This window comes from Oreochromis niloticus, linkage group LG2 (assembly GCF_001858045.2).
Source record: "Oreochromis niloticus isolate F11D_XX linkage group LG2, O_niloticus_UMD_NMBU, whole genome shotgun sequence".
Lineage (NCBI taxonomy): Eukaryota > Metazoa > Chordata > Actinopteri > Cichliformes > Cichlidae > Oreochromis > Oreochromis niloticus.
The window spans coordinates 20,927,763-20,950,113 of NC_031966.2; the positions used below are offsets into that span (position 1 = coordinate 20,927,763).

Here is a 22,351-nt window from a genome sequence, read left to right on the forward strand (position 1 = left end):
TCACCTGCCCATCTGCTCTAACTGCCATGCTCACCACATTCATTCACCCTCTGCCAGCACAGCTCTTCCATGGTTTTGCTTCACTTCATCCTCCTCACTTCTGCAACTTGTGTACCCCAATAAAGACTTGTTGAGTTAGTATATCAGAGCGTCTCGCTTCTTTGCTTCAGATTACAGTTGATCTTAATATTGCTATTGCATCAGCTTATGCAATATACAAAAACCAATGATTCTAGCTTGTGATGCTTTATGAATAAAACTTGGTGTCATGCTTCACCAAAGAGTGATTTCTCATCTCAGCTTCTGATATGGTTTCATTTATAAGAAACCCAGGGGCCCAGAAAGGTGAGATGTAACCCTAATATTTCAAGAATAGCAAAAAAAAAAAAGCTTAGAAGGTAATACTTTTTTGTTTCTTCTCCTATGATGACAGGTCTACTCGGTTTTATTGTTTGACACTCAAGGGGGTGCCTACTCAGTTATGACCAAGCGTGTACGAATAGGTGAAAATGAGCTCCCACCTCCAGCAGCTACAGCCAGTAAGGAGTGAACATTAAAATGCTACTTTAGCTTTAGTATTAACAATCCTGCACACTATATCACACACAGGAGCCATTTTCCTGCATAATTTCCACTTTTAATATTTTAGGACAGTGCAGCTATTAATTCTATGTACTTAAGTAGAGCATTCTTGCATTTTTAGATGTGAAGGTGTCTGCATCCGCAATCGTTGTTTGTGTATTAATAAGTGTAAGTGGGACCAGGATGTAGCCCGGATCTGTTTGTGCCTTAGTTCATCTAGACTAATCTACTGTACAAAACCTGAAAGCACTGACATAATAACGTTCTGACTGAGAGCCACACCAGGTGAAACTTGTGACCTTGGCAATGCTGGAAGCGCCCCTCGCAGCTTGATGTTAGAGAGTATGTGTGAGTGTGAGAGAGAGACAGTAAGAGCTTAAGCAGAAAAGCAGCAGAGGAGATAAGGAAGATTAACAGTAGCCGGGGTGACATTTTAAAACCGATGAGCAGAGATAAAGCACTAGTTTTGGAAATAAAGTGCTGCACTCTGGGAAGTGGCCCACTGTGAGCTGATCGTCCTCGAGAATCCCTAGAGCAAGAATTTCAACATAATATACATCATCTCCCTCACAGGGAAGACCGAGCCCCCACACCAACCCCCAAACACCCACTCACACATTCAAATACAGACCTCTTTTTCCAGCTCGATCACCCTCTCACTCAGATGCCTCTCTGCCTCCCCCGTGAAATGATCACGGGTCGTGGAAAGGTCACAACCTTTGGCAGCCTCGGGGCTTTGATCCGAAGGTGACATATCTTGCTTGTCTGTCGATTCTGAATTTGAATTAGGCGCACTCTTCACTTCTGCACTTTCCCTCCTCGTCTCTAACTGCAGAGATTCAGTTTTCTTTAGGCGCTGGGAGAGAGACTCTATCCTCTCCTGTGACTGGTGGAGAGAATCTTTTGCCGACTGCCGCTCGGCTTCGGATCGCTGTAGTTTCTGGCTCAGGTGTTCCACTTCAGTGGCCAGTTTCTCAGAACGAGCCTGCTCACGGGTTAGATCCTGATAAGAGAGAGAAAGAGATAGCGAGAAAGTATAAAGATTAAAATCTCTGGAACTTGCTGTAAACACCACAAAAAAAACTAATCTAAACTACATACATTTTTCCCCACAAAAGTTTGTTGATTCAGCAGTCCTTATGCACCCATGTATTTTCTCATTAGTACACTCGTCCCCTTAGAGGGACAGGCCAGTTCAAATCAATACAAAGTTGTTGATCACGGTTGTGCAGTGATAAAACATTTCAGTCTTCATGGGAGTAAGATGTCATCATGAATAGGACAACTGAGGTCAGAGTGGTTTGATATATCTGGAAATAATGGCTTCACAGTCTGTACACTGCAACCTAGCTCAACACCAACAGGACATTTTCAGCGCTCACAAGCATTATTATTAAAACACCAAATGAGAGATTATGTTGTGAACGTGTGGTGTTTCATCCCTCCAGACTTTAGTCTCTTGGGAAATCAATGCCAAAGAATATTAAAGCTGTTCTGTTCAATATGTGGTAATCCAACACCTTCCTAGGAAACTTTATGTTGGTTTTTTCTTTCATCTATCACCCATTTGCACCATGTTCTTAGTCTGTGTGAGAACCAGTCCTCATATGAGTAGTTTGATACTAGTTGTGGTCCTATAGTGGATCAATCTAATAACATTATATCATATTTAATATAAGTTAGTAATTAGATAGCAAATTAGTAGACAAATAAGTAATATAAACAACTAGGATACACCACTAGAACATTGCCTAACAAGTGCTGAATCTTTGTTTTCTTAGAATGGATAGATAGAAATCTATCTATCTATCTATCTATCTATCTATCTATCTATCTATCTATCTATCTATCTATCTATCTATCTATCTATCTATCTATCTATCTATCTATCTATCTATCTATCTATCTATCTATCTATCGGAAATCCTCTTTACGTCCTAAAGCTCATTATGGAGTTCCACAGGGTTCCGCGCTAGGACCAATTCTGTTTACATTATACAAGAATTATATATCTCTTATTTGAATTCACACCAGCTACTCTAACATAGAATAAACAATATGGATCTAGAAATGAGTATAGTAATTCAGCTTAAAACATAATTGTTTAGTTACTTAGTGTACAAGATTTTGAGTTTTTCAGAATGTATTTATTTTTATAGTTTTTTCTAATGTTAGCAGAAAGTATTCAACATCATTTTCTTCATTCCGTTGTGGGAATTACCGAGACCGCCACACAGTATATAAAATCCACACTCAAATGCAACTAAACAAACATTTTAACAAACATACTTCACTTTATGTTGTAGTAAATAAGGTGTTCCTGTTTTCCTTTTTCCAGTTTTGAGCACCATTTCCATTTTCATTATGCTCTGTACTGAGGGACTACAGTGTCCATCAACAGATAAAAAAAAATACAATTTGAATCTTCTGCATTTCTCATTATTTTTCCGGTGTGAACACACTGAATTCATTTCAGTAATAATAGTAATTTCCACTGCTGAGCTTCCTGTGAATTTTCCACCACATCCCTGCAGCAGTGCTTACCGTTAGGAACTATAGTACCACGTCACACATACACACCTGGGACAGTGCGCTAATCTTGGCCTGTGCTTCTGCATACTGCTCCTGCAGCTGCTGTTTACCCTCTTCCATGCTGCTTAATCGAAAGCTGAGCTCTTTCTCCAGGTCCTGCAGCTGAGCGCAGAGCTCCTTGGACTCAGACAGCTGCTGACACACACGTCTACACACACACCACAAACTCAGTTTAGATACTGGTTGCATAAGACAGAGTTGACATTAAAGATAAATGTACTGTTCAGCACAGTGCTGTCTCTGGTGCCTTATAAAGTTAACTGCATGATCAAGGTTAACTCCATGTCCTTAGGAGTCTGTGTACCTGTGTTCAGCATCCAGAGCACAGGCTCTCTGGTTGCTGTGCTCCAGGGCCAGGGTTGTGCTCTCCAGCTGCTGCCTCAGTCTCCCCGCTTCTCTCTCTCTCTGCCTGCCCTCCTTCCGTTGGCCATCCAGCTCTGACTGACACACCTCTTTCTCTTGTTCTAACCGTGAAGCTTCCAGCAGAGCCTGATCTCGTGCCCTGGCCAGAGATTCAGCCTCTAGGGTAGCCTCGCGGAGCTCTGCCTCCAGCTCCTCCTCGCGACGGCGTGAGGTCTCCAAACTGCGGCCCTGACGCTCCAGCTCTGCTCTGAGAGTCTGAGTAGTGAGCTCTAACTGGTCACTCTGGCAAAAGAGAAAACACAGCCCGCTTTAAATAAGTCCCCCATAATCACAGAGGAAAGTGCAACAGACAACACAAAAGCATGTGGCCAATAAAACCGGCAATAAACATAAAATTAACTTTGTCAGAGTACAAAAATTAAACCACTGGCACAGTTTTGCGTTTGGGTTGTTGATTCTACTACTTTTGTAGTTTTCATCCCTCGTGTTTTTTAGTGTTTTCCTCTTCACTTCATCTTCTCTGTTTCCCTCTTTTTGTTTCTTGTTATTTTATAGTAACTTCCTGTTTCATTTTGGCAGTTGCTTTACTCTAAGAGTCAGCTGTTATCTGTATGTGCCTTTCCTGCCCTATTTAGTTTCCCCTGTGTTATTATAGTGAGTTGGTTTTCCATGTATTTATAGTCCCTTCTCTAGTTATTTGTCATGATGTCTGTTTTCCTTTCGGCATTGTTTGTTTTGGGCCAGGCCCCAGTGCACCTCACAAGTCCTCAAGTCAACCCGGGCTGGACCTTGTTTAAGTTTTGTGCCTTTTAATTGCACCTTGGGCACTTTATCTGCTCATACTCTGAGATCTTTGGTACCTGGTGGATTTCTGTAGCTCCCACAGCTTTCATTAGTCCCGCCTCCTGCTGTGTGCCCTGCTTTTAGGTCCTCGCATTTGATTCGATTAAAACAACAATAATACATTTTTAAAATACAGCTCAAAAATAAGTAATTCAAAAGTTTTCAGACTATTGAAAACAATAAACATTAATTTACCTTGAAACCAAACTGCAGCTTGGACTCTGTCAGTTTTACTTAAAGGACCTCTGGATAACAGGAACTGTTTGCTCATCTGATACATGGCAGTGGTTAGATATTTCTACTGTGGTCTATAATTATTTTCCTGAATGTTAAAATGCTCACCTTTAAATCCTGTTAGGGAAATTCACCTAATTTATTAAATCCTGTACTTTAGTGAAGAGGATGTAAAAAGAGGGACGAAATAGAAAGTACAAGGATGTCAAGAGTACTTTAAAGCACTTGAGTAAATGTACATTTTTTGCCGCCTACGGGAGAATAACCATACTTCACATTACTGCACCCCTCCACATCATCAAACGTGGATGTAAACAATGCAATTCAGAAACACTTTCAAAGCCCTATAGAAAGTATTTTTAAAAAGTAGAAAACATATTGAGTACATTTATTTTATTTCCTAGACACAAAACAGCGTCCTCCAGATTGTGGACTAAATCTCATTACTTAGCAGAAAATCTGATCATTTTTTCCAGGATATATGAGGGGTTTGAAAAAAAATGCTTCAATACAAACCAGTTCAGTAAACGTACACAACGACAGGGAAGCAAAGGGGAGAACGAGGATGAGACGTGAGTTCCTATTTTGGTTTTACTCACGCCTACAGCTGAAAGAAGTACACTTCATGATTCATTTAACATGCACTGTTTTAATCTCATGAATTCTGGCTCTCTGCTCTTCCTGCTGGTGGTCGGGATGTGAAGTCTACCTCGAATGTAGATAGAAACCATTCTGTTTCATGGGCTAAAACATCAAATATTGAAATGAACAAATTTTTAGTTGCTGCTGACGTCTGGCTGGCTTACAACTTAAGCTATTTTATTCATAAACCAAAGTGACAGCAGAGTACTTTCTCAGCTCTTACATTATGAGAGTGTGCTGTTAGATTTAGTGTTTAGAAATCAAAAGAATGAGCCACTGTTTTTAAAGATGCATCTCTGGTTTGATGTGATGTCGTGAGAAGTGTGGCAGATCGGTAGGAAAAGCCTATCCAGAGTTGCACTACTTTTTCATGCAAGCAACTAAATGTACACAAAACAGGTTTTTGGGATGCGTCATAGCAGAAAACACTTGTTCTAACGCGTTGTTCCTTTACAATAGGTTGTCAATTATATGTCGTGTACAGTTAAAAAACATCCAATCTTGCCTAAGAAAATTGTAGTTTATTAGCCAGAGTAATTTTAGTAGACATTTAGGCCAAACATCCACAAAAAAGACGTTTTCACTTTCAAAAAACTGGGAGGGTGTCACCAAAGAATATTACCCCATCAGATGGAGGGTTATATACAGCGTTTTCTGAGTGGGAGGTATTTATGAATCCCTTTTAAGGTATTTCTTTAATGCTGACTTAGCAGTGCTCTTTTCCTTAGTTTGCAGTTTTTCTTATGTGTTGAAATTTTTACTGCAAATTGCACATTAAATTGCACCGTATTCACAAAGACTTCAATGACCCAAAGTGGGCCGTCTGAAGAAGGTGGCTCTCAGTTGGATTTCTGCTTGAATCTCCATCTGCAGAAATGCACTGAATAAGCCAAACCAAAACATTCACCTGCTTCCCTCCTCTGAGTGCAGATGAGATTTTTGTCAATATGTGAATACTGCAGTTCAAATCTGATTTGCTCGCTCAATATAAGGTGGATAAAAATGTTAACATGCATCTCCGACAGCTTAATAAAACTGTTCCACTTCATGTTGTCAAGCCTGCGTCGTGCAGTAAGGGAATTTGCTTTCAGAAATACTGAAATTTATTGGTTAAGTGGAATCCAGATGGGATGTTTTTATTTAAGGAGATCACAGAGGTTGACTGTAAGAAAATTTTGAACTCTTCTGTTTTTTATTTGCCCTTCTTCTTCTATTTCCCCCTTAAGTCCAGTGTCATCTGCCATGTTCATGGAAATATTTGGCGTCTTTATATTGTGTGTGCAGGTCTGTGGCTGTGTACTCTCCAACCTTGCGTTGGGCGGTGCGCATGGTGTCCAAGGTGCTGCGCAGCATGTCTCTTTCTCTCTCGAGTGTAGCCCGCTCTCCCTCCAGGGTGGCAATGATTGTGGTCTGCATCCTGTGAAGCTCTGCTTGGCTTCGTAAGCGACACAACTCCTCCTCCATAACTAGACCCTCAGACTGAAGAACCTGAGAGAAAAGCAGTTAGAAACATCTGAAAGCTCGATGTATAGCATGTGCAGTCACTAATACTAGAAAACATTATATTTTTCCAGTAATTGAATGAGTCTTGTATATATATAATTTTTAGGAAAGAACTACAAACCTACGGCTTTAAAGGAAGTATTGAGTAAATACATTTGCTAATAATTCCAGTTAACTGGCAAACAACACAAAGGGTCTGTTGTTGGTGCACTGCAGGTTTGATGAGTGTGCAAAAGCACAAACAATCCCAGATACTCTTGCAGCTTTGCGAGGGTTTACTCTGGCACACTGCTGCCCTGAGTGAAATGCAAAAATGCTCACAAAAGCAACCTGGTGAGCTTCAAGTTCCACCATGTTTGCAAATATTTTCCATCATGCATTTAATGCAAAGTACAGCTAAGTACAAAAATCACCTTTTTGTAGGATAATTATGACAGTGTAGATGAGAAACTTACCAAAGAAATTAAAAATTTTCATGTGGCTTGAACAAATTTTTATGACAATCAATATAAAAGCTGTTTTTGTAGTAGATATTTTAGTTTGGAGTGAACAGCCATGCCAATGTTATTGCTGAAAACAATTCTGATGTGTGAACGTTTTGAATCTTTGTTTCTGTTATTTATAGAGTTACTCCATGCAGCTCATACTTCTAACCAAAAATAACCCAATAACTTAAGAGTGAGCTTTAAAAATCACCTTCACAGTCATTGGTTTGTGCAGCCATACGACACTTTTGGATTGTCGTTTGGATTGTTACATTTTGACCACTTGCAGTGAGACATCTGCAACTTCACCAGGAGCATCAAGCATGTGGAGAGAGCAAGCATCAGCTTCTTTATCAAACTGACTCAGCGTTGCATGACGAGGATCTTCGGCTACAACCCACAGACCAAAGAGCAGTGGAAAGTTCAGTGGAAAAGTTCATTTTATTTAACATTTACAGTGCTGCGCTCTATACAGTTGTCCATCATCAAGGTCAGACTGTTAGTGCAGAGTTGCACTGTAACTGTAAGCGTGAACTTTCCCTGACTGTGACACGTTTAAAAGTGACGTCTTTCACAGTACATTGAAAACTCAGACTTTTTTCTATATTTACCATTGTTTGTGCCCAATACATTTGTCACTTGCCACTCTCCCTTAGAAAATGTGTTCTCTTTCTCAAGATGAAAGCTAAGATCCATCATGAGTCACAGATGTATTACTGCAAGTGGTCAGAGAGGGATTTCCAAGGAGCGATCTAAACATGTGCTTAGCACTGAAGGCAGTTTATAGCTGCACAAGGAGTCGATCATTAAGTGGCTTGCAGTCAATTTTAAATCAGTTTCAGCTTTTGCTTTTTATGGGTGTTGTAGCGGGAACATTTGATGGCACTTTGCACACAAGAAACACATTATAAACACAATTATACAATAATATAACGCCCACGTTTTCACTTGCTTCACCGACCAACAAAGATTAATATCTACTTTCTACAGTCTCCAACTTAACCACTACAGCCAGCCATACCTCTATCTGCCTGCGGGCCTCCACCAAACTTTCTCCGGCTTTCTTCAGACGCTGCAGCTCAGCCTCGACGAGTACCAGCCGCTGCTCAGCCTCCCAGGTTTTCTTGCTCTGCTCTCCCAGCTTAGAGCGCAAGTCCTGGGCCAGGTTAGTCTGTCTTTCGGCCTCCTCCTGGGCCTCCTGGAGTCGTTTTGTCAGAAGCTCCATATCAGGACTAGTTAGGGAACATACGGCCAGGTGTGTAGCTATAGTCTCTACTTTATCTTCAACTGATTGTTTCTGTATCTCTGAACTTATTGGTAATTCAGTCTTTTCTTTCTTTGGCTCACTTTCTTTTTCCTGTTTCTCCCTTTCTTTCTGCCCTCCCTCAGCCTCTCCTCTTCTATTGGTCTGGATCACCTCATTACATGGTTCATCTTTTCCCGTCTGAACATGAAGAATCTCTTCACCAACTCCAGCTTCACGGTGTGTCCCGATGACTTCTCCTCTTTTCTCCTTCTCCTCCATCATCCTAACCCTTCCTTCCCCCTCTCCCCTGCAGGATTCAGATCCCTGGACTCCTCTCACCACCTTTTTTCCCTCCCCCTCCTCCTCCACTCTGTCAGGCATCTTCATTCCTTCCTCCTTCCTCTTGTCTTCTAGGTGTTGAAGTTTGGTCACAAGCTGTTCCAGACGCTGTTTCAAAGTGGCATTTTCATTCTTCAAGTTTTGAAACTGAAAAGCATAATTGGAGAGAAATTTAGAGACATTTCAAAGCTTTGAATATCCCTTTTTTGTCACTGTTTCCTTTCATGTGCTGACAGTGATTGAACTTGAATGCATGGTGGGTAAGAAAACTGAAATCACCCCCTTTTCCTCAGAATACATCCAGTTTCAATACAAAAGAAAAGAAAATGAAGTAGGGAAAAATGAAAGAAGGACAGACAGGGAAATTACTGATCGATTTAAATGATCTTTGGTTATAACAACACAATATAAAAGCACTCCTCCACACAAATAACTACAGAAAACTCAGTATGCCTGAAATCCGTCACGCAGCACCATTCAAAATTCTAGCGTAACGCAGAAAATAAATGAAATCAAATATACTGTTTGCCCAACTGAACAGCTGCACAACTGGCACCAAAAGTCACCCAAAACATTATTCTATTATCTTCTAAAAAGCTGATTACCACTGATTTAATACAACTTTTGTGGCTACGGTAGTGTGATGTAATGTTGTGAACTGAGTAACATTTAATTACCATATTTCATCTGAGGGAATGTAAAGCACAGCCTTCAAGTGTCTTTTACGTGTCATACTGGTTGTTGTAATCATAACATATTTACTATTTATTATTTAAAGTATTCGGGGGGGGGGGGTTAAGTGTTAAAATATTAATGCCAAATCATACTGTCCACAGTAATACAATAATAAAATATATAAAAGTTTTTTCTTGTGACATCAGTGACAAGTCAACGCCATATGTTTATGGGACTTAGCATACACAACACAAACCCAGAGAAGCCTGAGAGCAATAAAATAAAATACAATTCAAATTCAATTCAGTTTGATTTATGTGGTGCCAAATCACAGCAATAGTTGCCTCAAAGCAAAGAACCTACAATAATAAAAAAAGAGAAAACCCCCAAAATTATATGACCCCCTATGAGCGGCGACAGTGGGAAGGAAAAACTCCCTTTTAACAGGAAGAAACCTCCAGCACAACCAGGCTCAGGGAGGGACGGCCGTATGGCGCGACCGACTGATAGGTGAGGGGAGGAAGACATGCTGTGGAAGAGAGCCAGAGATTAATAATAACTAATAAGCAGTGTGTCAGCCTCCGGTGATCATTTAATCAGAATTGAATCTTGACGCTACAAATTTGTTTCACTCATTGTTGAAGAGGCTGAGTTACTTTAATTACTGTTAAACACTCATAATAACACTACCTAGGCAACCTTTGTGTTTACATTTGACCTGTGCTGTTGCACTGTATATAATACTGTGTCACTACAGTTGCACTATAGTGTTGCTGCTGCTGCTGGTACCTTGTTGTGACAACAATTTCACACATTAACTTAGTCTGGTATCGCAGTCATCAGTGACAGCGCTTCACTGGAAAAGGACGGAAAATACCCTTTTGTTTGCACTGATAAATGTTGCCACCTACGAGTTATAATCACCTCTAACTTGTTGTTCAGTATATATTTAAAAAAATTAATAAATACCATTATCCCTTTTTATCATTATCCCTAACAATCGTATTATTATTTTAAGGATATAGCATCTGCCCCCAGATTTCATTTGGTGGGAAACCCCAAAGCTATGCGGACACAGTTAAATGCAGTTAAAATGCTGTATTAAGTGCAGTTAATTATGTTTTCCTTTGTTAAAGCTAACATTCATTCCTGCGTTTCTGTCATATTGGGCAGCAAACAATAACAACACAACATATCACCACACTTTACTACTTAAATAACTAACAGTTAATGAGAAATATAGAACAATATTTCTATACTTTCAGCTCTTTTATGGCATCCACCAGCTCCACCTGTCAGTCATCTGGTGTTGGGAGGCTAGCATACACTGTATTTTTAAATCTTTTTCACTTGTTCCTGCTGCTGGTAGAGGCAGATGTAAGCTATGAGACTGACAGCCAAAACAGTCAATTCTCAGGCTGGAGGATGGAAACGACGAGTGGAAATTTAAAAAAAAAAAAACACTGAAGGGGGATTGTAGAGTCTGCGAACAATCCATTTCAAACACAAGTGAGCCATTGTTTTTGTAAAAATGTAGAATACTTCAGCTAATTTTCTGCTGATGATAAATAAATAAAAACAAATTGATTCAGCACCAGAATTCTGCTCCACTGCAACACAAAGCTGCTCACACATGCCATGAATTTATTATATATGGCTACATAATACATGTGGCAGAGAAGGGTTTTTACATTGGCTAAAAAAGCAATATTACTTATAAATGCATTCGCGTCAGAACAGTTTACTACCAGTCAACAATGTGACGGTTAAAAAAAAAGAAAAGATGATTGTTAGAACAGTAACTGTTTGGTAAAGCCTTCAGTTTGCTCTGTGCTCACCTCCCTAAATGTTTCCTGATGTTTCATCTCCAGGCAGGCCAGCTCATCCTTTGCATCTGGAGAATCAGCCTGCAGCGAGGGGAGATGTGTGCTTAATGCCTTCATTTGTTGCATCCTGTTTTTCCAGCTTCATTTACATCTTTAACAACTCAGATATATTCAGAGATGGCAGGCCTGCTAGTATCATCATTAAACATTCTTAATTAAAAATATTTTTTCCCAACATAATGATCATATCAATTACAAGACACGCAAGGGAAATGGAAAACTATATATAAAACCTGATTTGCATGTTATCCAGTTGTCATTTCTCTTCTGTCTGTGTGCATTACCGTGACCACTCGAGCAAAGTTACATTGTTACAACTACAAAGTTAAAGCTGCTGATTAATGTAAATATCAGCAATTCACACTGCTGCACAATTCACCATGCAGATGACCTGCTGCAAACTGCAGTCATCAGTAAAAGGCTGTTCAGTATTTTTTAAATTGTGATAAAAATCCTAGTAGCAGATTTCCATGAAATACCGTGATTTTAAGAATATATCACCCAGGTTCAAGCTGAGCATCAGAATGGGGAAGAAAGGTCATTTCACTGACTCTGAATGGGGAATGGCTGGTCTGAGCATTTTAGAAACTGCTGATTTACTGGGATTTTCCCACACAATCATTTCTAGGGTTTACCAAGAATGGTCTGAAAAAGATGAAATATCAAGTGAACGGCAGGTCTCTGGATAAAAATGCCTTGTTTACACCTGAGGTCAGAGGAGATTTGCCAGACTGCTTCAGGGTAATATGAAGGCAACAGTAACTCAAATAAACACTTGTTACAATCAACATATGCAGAAGAGCATCTCTGACTGCAAATTGCATTGAACATTGAGTCAGATGGGCTACAGCAGCAGAAGAACACACTGGGCTAAGAATTGGAAACTAAAGCTAAAGTTTGATCAAAATTGGACAACAGAAGATTTGAAAAACTGTGGCAGCAATCAGGAGTAGGGTCAGAATTTGGTGTAAACAGCATTAAAGCATGGGTCCTACCTGCCTTGTATCAGGCTGGTGGCGGTAGAGGTGGGAGATATTTTCTTGGTACACTTTGGGCCCTTTTAGTATTAACTGATCATCATTTAAAAATTCACAGGCTGCCTGACTATTGTTACTGAGTAAGGTGAAATTCTTCTCTATTAGTCACAACTTGCGACCTCTGAACTCTGACCTCCTGCTGGGCCTGCAGCTCCTCCAGTCGTCTTCTGAGCTCTGCGTTCTCCTGCTCCGCTCCCAGCAGCCTCAGCGTCGAAGCCTCGCCCACTTCCACGCTCAGCGGCTTCTGATCTGAGGCACAGAGAGGAGGAAATAAAGAATAAAACAAGAAAAAGAAGAACAGAAGGAGGGAGTGAGGCAGATAGGTGGAGGAAAGAAAAAGAGAAAAAGAGAAATGGATATATGAACTCAGTTACTGTTGATTAATAACCTGTGGGTAAGTATTACCTCAAAATATTTTCTCTTATCAGTTAATTAGCATGTCTTAAATGACAAGGTGCAGAGAGGTGGGTGCTCTGACCAATCACTTCACTCAGCTCCTCGTCGGACTCCAGTTCTGATTGGAGGAAACGTTGCGGAAGTGCAACAACCGGAGCAAGGACGCTGCCCCCGCTGCTGCTGTGCCTCAGGTCAGCCTCGAGGCTCATGTTCATCTCCAGCAGTTCATCAACTCGCTGCCTCTCAGTGTCCCGCTCCTGAGCACACATACACACACACTCAATCATCACATGAGCAAGAGACTTCAATGGGCCTCCACACAACATGCATGGGGTTCTTTCATGAAATGCAACCTTTCTGTCAAAAAAAGAAAATATTAGAACAATCTGCAATCTTCAGTACAATTAAGAGCTCATTTGTACGGGATGGACAGAAATGCAAAAACTGCATCATAGTTTCCACCCACCGCTTCCACTTCCATGATTCTCTGACGCAGCACAAGATTGTCCCTCTCCAGCTCACGTAGGGAGGAGCAGCGCGCCCGAGCGTCCGCCAGCTGCTCTTCTAGAAGCGTTTTGGTTTCCTGCAGCGCTGCGCACAGCTGCTGCTGCTCCTGCAGGGGGCACCAAACAGAGACGATTGAAACAACACGATGACGTGCTCACGGTTTTCGTTTCATGTATTCTGTCAAGTCTGAGGTTTCTTTTGTAGCAACTTCCTCTAATCTGTCACATCTATCACTGTTTTGTTCCCATTCAGTTCTCTACTGTCACTTAAGTGCACAAAGCAACTTTAAATGGTTTTAGCTGTCAGCTGAATGTATTTTCTATATAATTTCCCCTTATTATACAGTTCACAGTAAAGACAGAGACAAGTCTTGCTGAGGGAGTCAGAGAGGCTGACGTACAGCTGAGAAGCAAACTGCAGACATTGCAAGTACCAAAATATGATCTCTAACTGTGATTTTGGAGCTTGTATCCGGCTACTTTAGTACTTTTAGTACTCAGTGCTGATGCTCTCCAATGTTAGAGTTGAAAACTGTTGTAAATTATGACATTTATATTTTATTAGATTTTTTTAGGCTGTATTAAGTGAAGTTAAACCCAGAGTAGCAGCTTGATAATAACGGGAAACAGCAAGTTATTACAATCTAATTGCCAAAGTAATAGCCTAGTAATTACCTTGTAAGAACAGTGGTTATAACTGATGTATATTATATTGAATTTTATGTAACTGTGTACTAAATAGGCACACATTAGCAAGACCAATTAGTATAGTAATATCATTTTAAAAATATTCATTTTTATATCCTCATACTCGTGGTAGTTACTTCATAAAAATAAGGTAATACTGATTAATATCTAAATCCACATTAATAACCTATTAAAGCAAAATTGAAAAAGCCGACAACATAGTGATAAAATATATCTTTCAAAACGAAGGAAAATAAAATATAATATAATACTAAGTCACATTTTAAACATTTTTTTTAGACTTTCTGTGTTTTTAGTGAGACAAGTTAGCAGTTTAACAAGAGTATAAAAAGCCACAAGGTGTTAAACCAGAAATAATCGCACACAAACTGTCAGCAAACCTCCCTAGCTGTCTTACTGGTCCTTTTTTGGCCAACTCGGTGTAATTTTTAGCAGAATCCACACTTACGCAGATCGCTGCAAACAACTTGTGAGTACGATATTGTCACTACTGATAAAAAATGCAAATAAAAGCCAAGATGTAATGAAACTAATTTGACCTTCCAAACTGAAGGCTGATTTATTTATTTTTTTTACACGTAAATATTTGGCACCTTTTCCTCCTGATTCTTTACAGCCGCACAACAGTTCATTTTGAATTTCTGGAAACGAGTTCTCGGCACACACACAACATTAGAAAAAAATCACCCTTCCGGCTAACATGAGCAGTCACACTGATATTGAATTTAAGCAGGATGACTCAAAAAAGACAGGGAAGGTGACGGTGAGGACACTGCAAAGTGTTTCACAAGGATATGAGCACATTTTTTTTTGCCCTGAACAGTTATAGTACCTCAGAATAAATCTCATTTGGGTGTAAAAGTTCCAATAACTGTAGCTGCTCTTTGTCAATGAAGCAGCTCCAGGCGGTAAATCCCAATGACATCACACAATATAATCTCATTCTCCGGCTTTGAGCTTTAGAGTTGTTCGTACTCACTCTTGATTGAAACCCTCAGGGCCGTGTGAGGGAATATATGGCTTTTGAGATTAAGTGGTACTTCTTTTAAAAAATAATAGCTACTCAAAGAGAAAGATTTAAAAAGGGATCTTCTTGATGTGACCTTCGCCAGCAATTTTTATATGAGGGCCTTTGTCAAGCTTGTGTGTGTGTATCAAAGCAATGTGAAAATGATTTTGTCTTCCCTGCATAACATTTTTTTTAAAAACTATGTATTTTGTAGTGGAGATGTAGCTGTGTTGCTTGATTTCTCTATGGTGTGAGATGTGTGCTTGGTGTGTGTGTGTGTGTGTGTGTGTGTGTGTGTGTGTGTGTGTGTGTGTGTGTACCTTCAGTTGAGTGCGTGTGAGCTCCAGGCTGCGCAATCTGTGTTTACAGCTTTGAAGCTCAGTCTGGAGCTGCTCGGACCGTGCAGCTCGCTCTCGGGCACAGTCCAGCTCATCCCGCAGTGCACGCATGCCCCTCACATCACCCTGCAGAGAACGGTTCTGCATGCGCGCAGACACACACACACACACACACACCCAGAGACACAGATACACACACAGATACATTCATACACCAGCTGGGATGAGGTCAAAGAAGGTTGTGAACAGATCTGGAATGCAGTAAAGCAAATGTTGACAAAGTCTGATACACGAGGAAGAAAATGTGTGTGTGTGCACTCGTGTGGTGTATACAATACTGAAATGTACTCAGAAGGATAGAAGAAAATTGAAAAGACCCATATGGAAAAGAGCAAGAGCTTGAACTTGCATGTATTATAGTTTCAAATAACATTTGCATGTCTTCTGCTATTATTTACAATGAAAGTGGTCGAATTAACTGTGAATCACGTAAGCAATATGTTGTGTGAAAACAATGCAGAAAAGGTCGTGTGTAAAAAAAACTAGCATGCAATAAGTCTCATGATACTTAAATAATGCAAAACTTGAATAACTGCTTTAGATTTGGGCATTTTTCACACATAGCATGTAACTTCATTTAAATTACTGGAGAAATTATTCACATATAAGATACCCGTAATGTCGAGTGTCATTATTTAAACAACAAATAAACAAGTTACGATTCAGGAGGACTGGCAGGAGGTAGCCAGTTACTTAACTGTTTCCTTACAGACGTTATTCCCACATAGACATTAATCATTTAACAGGAAAGTCACCTATTTAAATTGTAATTATCTTGAGCATTATCAACAACGCTTAATCTCAAGGCGCTGCAGTGCTTAGCACTGTCAACTCATAGGAAGAAGCTTCCTGCTTTGAATTCACCAGCAGGCTGGCGCTCTTCCTGTGTGGAGTTTGCATGTTTTCCATGTGCTTACTCTCTGGGTACTCCAGCTTCCTCCCACAGTCCAAACACATGCATGTTAGGTTAACTGAATAAAGAGCGGTATGACTGTGTGGTTAATTGTGGCTTGTAGTCTAAAACGCATTGATTTGTCACTAAGATGAGAAAAGTAAAAATCCAACAACTCAAGTAAAATTTTTTAAATTAATGTTGACTTTAAAAATGATATCATAGACGAGTCCTTACAGTGCACTTCTATGTGTAAGACATATCTGCATAAGTAAATGATAATGACAAATGAAGAATGACAGTGATATATGGAGCACACTTAGCAATGTGACAATGGAAAATGAAACTAAATGAGTCATCAGTGAGGGAACATTAAGGCTGTATATGTATGATCATACCTGTAGTTTTGTTATGAGTCTAAACTTTCAAGTTCAGCTGGGACAGTAACAGCCACCTTATTCAGGTCAAAGTGTATTTGACTAGAGAAAGCACAATCTAATTTACAGCCTAAGAGAGATGTTTTTATTCAAGATCAAATGGTTTTGGATGATTCTGCACTATTGTGATTAGGCCCAGTGAGCAATAGTCTAGATGTTGTCAAATTAGTAATGTTGTATGTGTGGTAAAGGAACAAAACAAAACAAAAAGAAGGAGAAGAAGAAGAAGCCTACATCAGATTTCTGTCTATGTGCTGACCTCTATTCCATGTCTGTACCTCTTTTTGAAGCTTCTGAAGCTGTTCCTCCATGGTCTCAATCTCCTGCTTGTAATCCAGTATCTGATCACCTTTATCTTCCCTAGAAAACATATCAGCACCCCAAATGCAATTACACAGTTTTTCTAAAGGCTTTTTCTTTTCTTTTGACTTGTATCTGTGATAAAGTGGCAGACAGAAATATAATTAGAGTAAAAAACGCTATTCTGAAACTGTACAGGCGTTTAATAACCTGTGAGCATCTCATCTGGTCCCGACTCATTGCTCAGGTTTGCAAATAATTTTCACAGTCTTGACACACTGACCTTTGTCACAACTTTTTAAGCATTCTCCTGACTTTGATCATCTCGAGCACATACTGCACGCTTACGCAAACACACAGACTCACAGTTGTTGTTTAAGCCGGCGCAGTTTGGCCTTGCTGTCTGCCAGCTGGAGTAGCAGACCTTGGGATGACTCCTCGTTGCGGCCACCCAAGTGCCCCGTCGTGGAATCAGACTGGGCCTCCCGCTCCCGACACAGCTCTGCTATTCTCTGGGAAGAAGAGGGAGAGAAAGATCAATGATGGATGTGGAAAAGGATACAAAGAACAGCTGAAAAGAAAGACGTGGGTTGAGGACTAAAGGCTCAGAAACACATTTCTGAGGATCTGTGAAGGTGAAAACAGTGAGCGGCACACAGCGACTAAATAAGTATGTGCTTCAGTAGATGCCAGCAAAGCTAAGATACTAGTGTTTTGCTGTGTATGCACTCTTTTTTTACAGAGTAAGGAGCTTCGGCTGCTGTGATGTCTTCAGATGTTTTAGACTGTTTGACGCTTTGTGATGTATAATTTAAGTCAGATCTGTGTAGCAGCAGAAAATTCACACAAGGGTTAAATGTAGCAGGTAGTTTTGCAAACGGTGTGTATTTTATAAACATTAATGCAGAATGACCTTTTTATTCCTGTAATTTTGCAAACCAGCACAGCAACAGAACATTCAGATCTTACGCAGTATTCATATAAAGGAGAGCACAGTGGGACAGGGTTTTATTTAAATCAGTGGAATTTATTTGAAACAAAATTTAAGATCTTACGTTGCTTTGATCTCATATTAAGGTTGTAGCAAATGCCTTTTAATCCACTAGAAGCTTAAGACAGATCTCAGTTAAATATCAGTGGATTCAAGGATTGAGAATGTGTTTGAGATCAGAAGGCAGGAACATGAAGTGGAATCTGAGGTGCATTTAGAAATGACTGTGGGGTCTTTGCTATTTCAAAGAAGCAAAGACTACACTAGTACTACACTTTGCACACTATTTTTTTTTAAAAAAAAATATTGTAGTCTGTTATCTCCAGCCTAACAGCATGAATTTCATTTCCCAATTCATTGTTACTTAAATCACATTAAAACTTTTGACCACAGTGCCATTTCAATCCCACTGTGCACTAATGTTTTATGAATTTTAATAAGTTCTATGAGCGGTTCAGCAGAGATTTCACTGATACCACCTTTTGTTGGTTAAAAAGCAGAATTATTACAACTGTAGGAGGTAATCCATAGCCACAAAATGTCTGGGCGGCATCTGGTGTGAAATGTTGATCCAACTTGAAACAGTGGAGGAACTGCTTCACTTGCTGAAATTGATTTAGTTAATTAACTTTTAATTTCTTCAGGAAAACACGTTTTTAATTTCCTTCTTGTCACGTCGGCGTGATTGAAAACATCATAAATGTCCAATTTTTTCGTTTTCATTCATTACAGTTCTCCAGCAAAGAATCAAACCACGGACAATGATGTTAAATTCACTTTAAGGAACAATGACGCTCACACTATGAAGTCCATACTCCCACAGCAATGCAGTTGCACCCACGCAGGGGTCTGCCTCCATCTGTCTGCACAGTTGAAGAGAGCAAAAGTGATGCAGTAATTTGGTGTTCTTTCCAATCAGCTATTATAGTCGTTATTAATTTCTTATTTGCTCATTTGCCCACTTGCCAAGATTTAGATGAGCTGCTCAGCACTGTCATGTCTGGTATATGTAGCTACCACCAGCTGCCAGTTAGCCTAGAATAGCCCACAGAAACAGGAAGAACCGATGGCCTGACTCAGCTAAGGGGTTAAAACATTGACCTACTAATCTCTTACTTGTTATCATGTTTCATTATCAGAATAAAGGGTCTATGCAACTCTTCCAAGCTACCTCCCAGTGCACGATCTAATAAATACTACTAGTTACACCTTTCAATGTAAACTGCAAACTGCCTCCAAACTAGAAATCATAGAGCTTAATTATCTGATCCGTTTTCTGATTTTTGTGACTACTCGTTCCTTGTTCATTCGTTGTTCTGTTGCGTCTGTCTGGTTATCTTGCTCTTGTGAAAGTTTCTTAGTTCCCTTTTCGTTGAAAGAAAAAATTAATCACAATCAGACTTCCTGTTTAAATTAAAAATGACGGTAGGCTTTGTGCTAGAATCATTTCGGGATGTGCTGCTTTGCAACTTCAGGAAGTCACAGATAATTTCACAGGTGCTGGTGGGAAGAATTAGTTATATTTATATTATAACAGGCTGTTTCATTCCCCATGAGTTTCTATTTAGCCTAACAGCTACCGGCTGCTTCTTGAGATTGGTATCAATGCTGTCATTTATCTTTTGGTTAAAAAAAGCGCAAGTGTCAAGCTATTTCTTTAAGGCTTTGTGTATTGCATACCTCCAACTGTGTGTCTCTCTGTGCCAGCAGGCTTTGGATCTGTTTGGCCATGGAGCTAAACACCAGCTGCAAGTCTGCACCTTCAGTCTCCACTAGCTCCTCCCACTGAAGTGGCAGAACCACACGAGGATCCTGAGTTACCTGCAACGAGGACCATTTTTTAGGCCTCTATGACAAGATCAATACACATCTGGGACACCTGACACAAAATAGCCCGGGCACTGCGAGCGCTGTGTGAATACCAAGCATTTGTGTACAATGAAAAGGAAAAGAAAAATAAATTCTCACATGTCTATGTGTGAAAGCTGTAGAAAAATGCACTAAAAAAAATTCACTAGTGCATGCAAAGCTAGTGATCATGTTGACAGGTTTAAAAATCTCCTCGGGTGGAAGCCATACAGAAGGAAAGCAGGGGGTGCATCCATTCACACAGAAAGAGCACCTCTCACCTCTGTGATTTGTTAGGCTGAAAAACCTGGGGAGAAAAAGGCTGGGAGGCAGCATGCTGTTACTGTAATTCAGTCACGCTGCTATGCAAAATGTTGTTTTTGTAATTCCAGCAATTATTCATGGGGGGTGTTTTTAAAAGAGGCAATTTGGCCTTTCTGCCTTATTGGAGCGGATGGTGGACAGTGACAGGAAAAAAGATGAAGGAGAGACAATGATGTGACAGAGGGGGAGATTGGAGAGGTGGACATGAGAGGTGGAGGATCCAGCTTACAGTGGCAGCAAGGGGCACCCAGAGGTCCTTAAAAGGCTGCCAACAGAATGACAAGTAGCTCATTTTCACAACTCAGTTGAAGCACAAGGAGAAGGTATAACAGTTTCATTCTGTCTGCCTACAGGCCAGACAGTGAAGCGATTCTTTGCTTAATCATGTTTGGGAACAAAAATCCTCCAAGAATTTCTTTTTCTTTTTTAATGAGTGAGGGATTTGGTTTGATTAATTCGGCACTTACTTACCTGCTGAATACAACCGGCAATGCCAGCCTGGGTTTCAATGTCCAGGGACTGGATCTGCTGAATGAAGGTTTCCTTATTCTCGCACTGTAGACACAGGAAGAGATGGAGTCAGGTGTGCATGTTAGATCAAAATACCAAAAAGTGTGTTCATAGGTATTCCTGGAATTGGCCGTGAAGGACGCTTATTAGAAGACAGCAGGGCAGTCTTTGGGTGGAGGACTCCTGGACGACTCTCCTTAGACTTAGACATTTTGTAAACTTGCACTGTTGAGCGGTCGGGCAAGACTATCACGCCGCTTTAATGCGAAGCCTGAAATTGGCCCTTGTACAAGGTTGCCAGGGTAACACAATACAAGGCTAAGACTGATGCCAGCGGAAACTCTAATGACACAAACAAAAAAACCAAACAGTATTTGAGCGCAATGATCCTGAGCTGAAATTAGAAAAGGAAATGAATCAAGTTCCTCTGGAATGAGTTTATACAAAATAGTGCACAACAATCTGTCTTTTATGTTTTCCTAGAAGAATTTATCCTTCACTCCTTTCTGGTAAAGTTTAAACAACAAATCTACGTAGTTAGCACCGAAAATATGAGAAAAATTAGTCCAAAGAGTTCAAGGTGTGCACATTACTTTGAACTGATTTTAGAGGAAAGAACATGTAAAGTAAAGTGAAATTTATTGTGTCTGTCCTCCTACTTTGTTTTTAAGCAACATGCACAATGCTGCTGTGGTCAGCTTTGAAAAAGCATGACGGTCATATGAGTGTGTGATCACCTGCACTGCACTTCCTAGTAAGAGTAGCAGCAGTCGCCTGAGCTCCTCCACGGCTGCCTCTGAGGACACAGAAATAACTGTCATCATCATCATTATCATCATCATCTTCACCCCCCCAGCACCCTCCTCCTTATCATTATCACCTTAATGTGCTTCACAGATAGCTGAGATATAGACTCGAACATAAAGTATAATTACTTTCTTCCTGCTGAGAGACATGGCACTGATAGGATCGTGTTGTTATCTTTATACCTGTTAGGGGGTCCTGGCCCAGAATGGCAACATTTGGGAGAGGCATGAGTATCAACTGCTGCAAGTCTTCCTGAAAAAGAAAAGAAATGTAAAGAGTTCAGCACACACATACGCACACACACACACAAAACACCTCAAGTAATCACCTGGACTGTCCTGTTCTTCTGCCCTCAGTTAGCCGAGATAAACAAAAGCGCAGGAACTTTCCACCAGTCGGCTCTGATTTGTTGTGTAAACAAATAAGAGATCCCTGATAAGACTGCATTGTTTTGTTCTTACAGGCTGGAGAGATTTTGTACAATTTTAGTTTAATATATTTCACTGCATCTTGTTCTCTACTTATTCTCAATGTGTAATAGAATCAAAGAAAAACAATATGATGATACCAGTGAATAAGAAACCTGCAGCTAAACCACTTAACACTACTGGCAACTACTGCTGACCTTTTGGGTATAACATATGGGTAATGTGGGCGATGTGACAGCAATGCAGACGCACTGACATAATCTCACAGATCACAAGTGACGTCATAAACAACCAGAACAAATTACTTGGAGTGAATCAATCCTGACAGGTACAAGATCATAGCCATTATTCATTCACTTCAGCTTGTAAC

The 22,351-nt window shown here is 40.2% G+C and overlaps 1 protein-coding gene across 1 annotated transcript in view; it reads right to left on the minus strand.

Annotated features, from left to right (window-relative positions):
- ccdc88b (coiled-coil domain containing 88B) overlaps positions 1 to 22,351 on the minus strand; it is a 57,662-nt gene that overhangs the window by 26,426 nt on the left and 8,885 nt on the right. The window contains exons 5-20 of the mRNA XM_005467538.4: positions 21,736 to 21,805; positions 21,484 to 21,542; positions 20,708 to 20,791; positions 19,745 to 19,885; positions 17,440 to 17,585; positions 17,052 to 17,133; positions 15,367 to 15,525; positions 13,290 to 13,436; positions 12,906 to 13,080; positions 12,561 to 12,676; positions 11,343 to 11,411; positions 8,266 to 8,976; positions 6,565 to 6,744; positions 3,479 to 3,819; positions 3,163 to 3,322; positions 1,214 to 1,585 (exon numbers count right to left, since the gene is read on the minus strand). Coding sequence (XP_005467595.2) covers positions 1,214 to 1,585; positions 3,163 to 3,322; positions 3,479 to 3,819; positions 6,565 to 6,744; positions 8,266 to 8,976; positions 11,343 to 11,411; positions 12,561 to 12,676; positions 12,906 to 13,080; positions 13,290 to 13,436; positions 15,367 to 15,525; positions 17,052 to 17,133; positions 17,440 to 17,585; positions 19,745 to 19,885; positions 20,708 to 20,791; positions 21,484 to 21,542; positions 21,736 to 21,805 — 3,012 coding nt within the window. The remainder of the gene's footprint in view (positions 1 to 1,213; positions 1,586 to 3,162; positions 3,323 to 3,478; positions 3,820 to 6,564; positions 6,745 to 8,265; positions 8,977 to 11,342; positions 11,412 to 12,560; positions 12,677 to 12,905; positions 13,081 to 13,289; positions 13,437 to 15,366; positions 15,526 to 17,051; positions 17,134 to 17,439; positions 17,586 to 19,744; positions 19,886 to 20,707; positions 20,792 to 21,483; positions 21,543 to 21,735; positions 21,806 to 22,351) is intronic.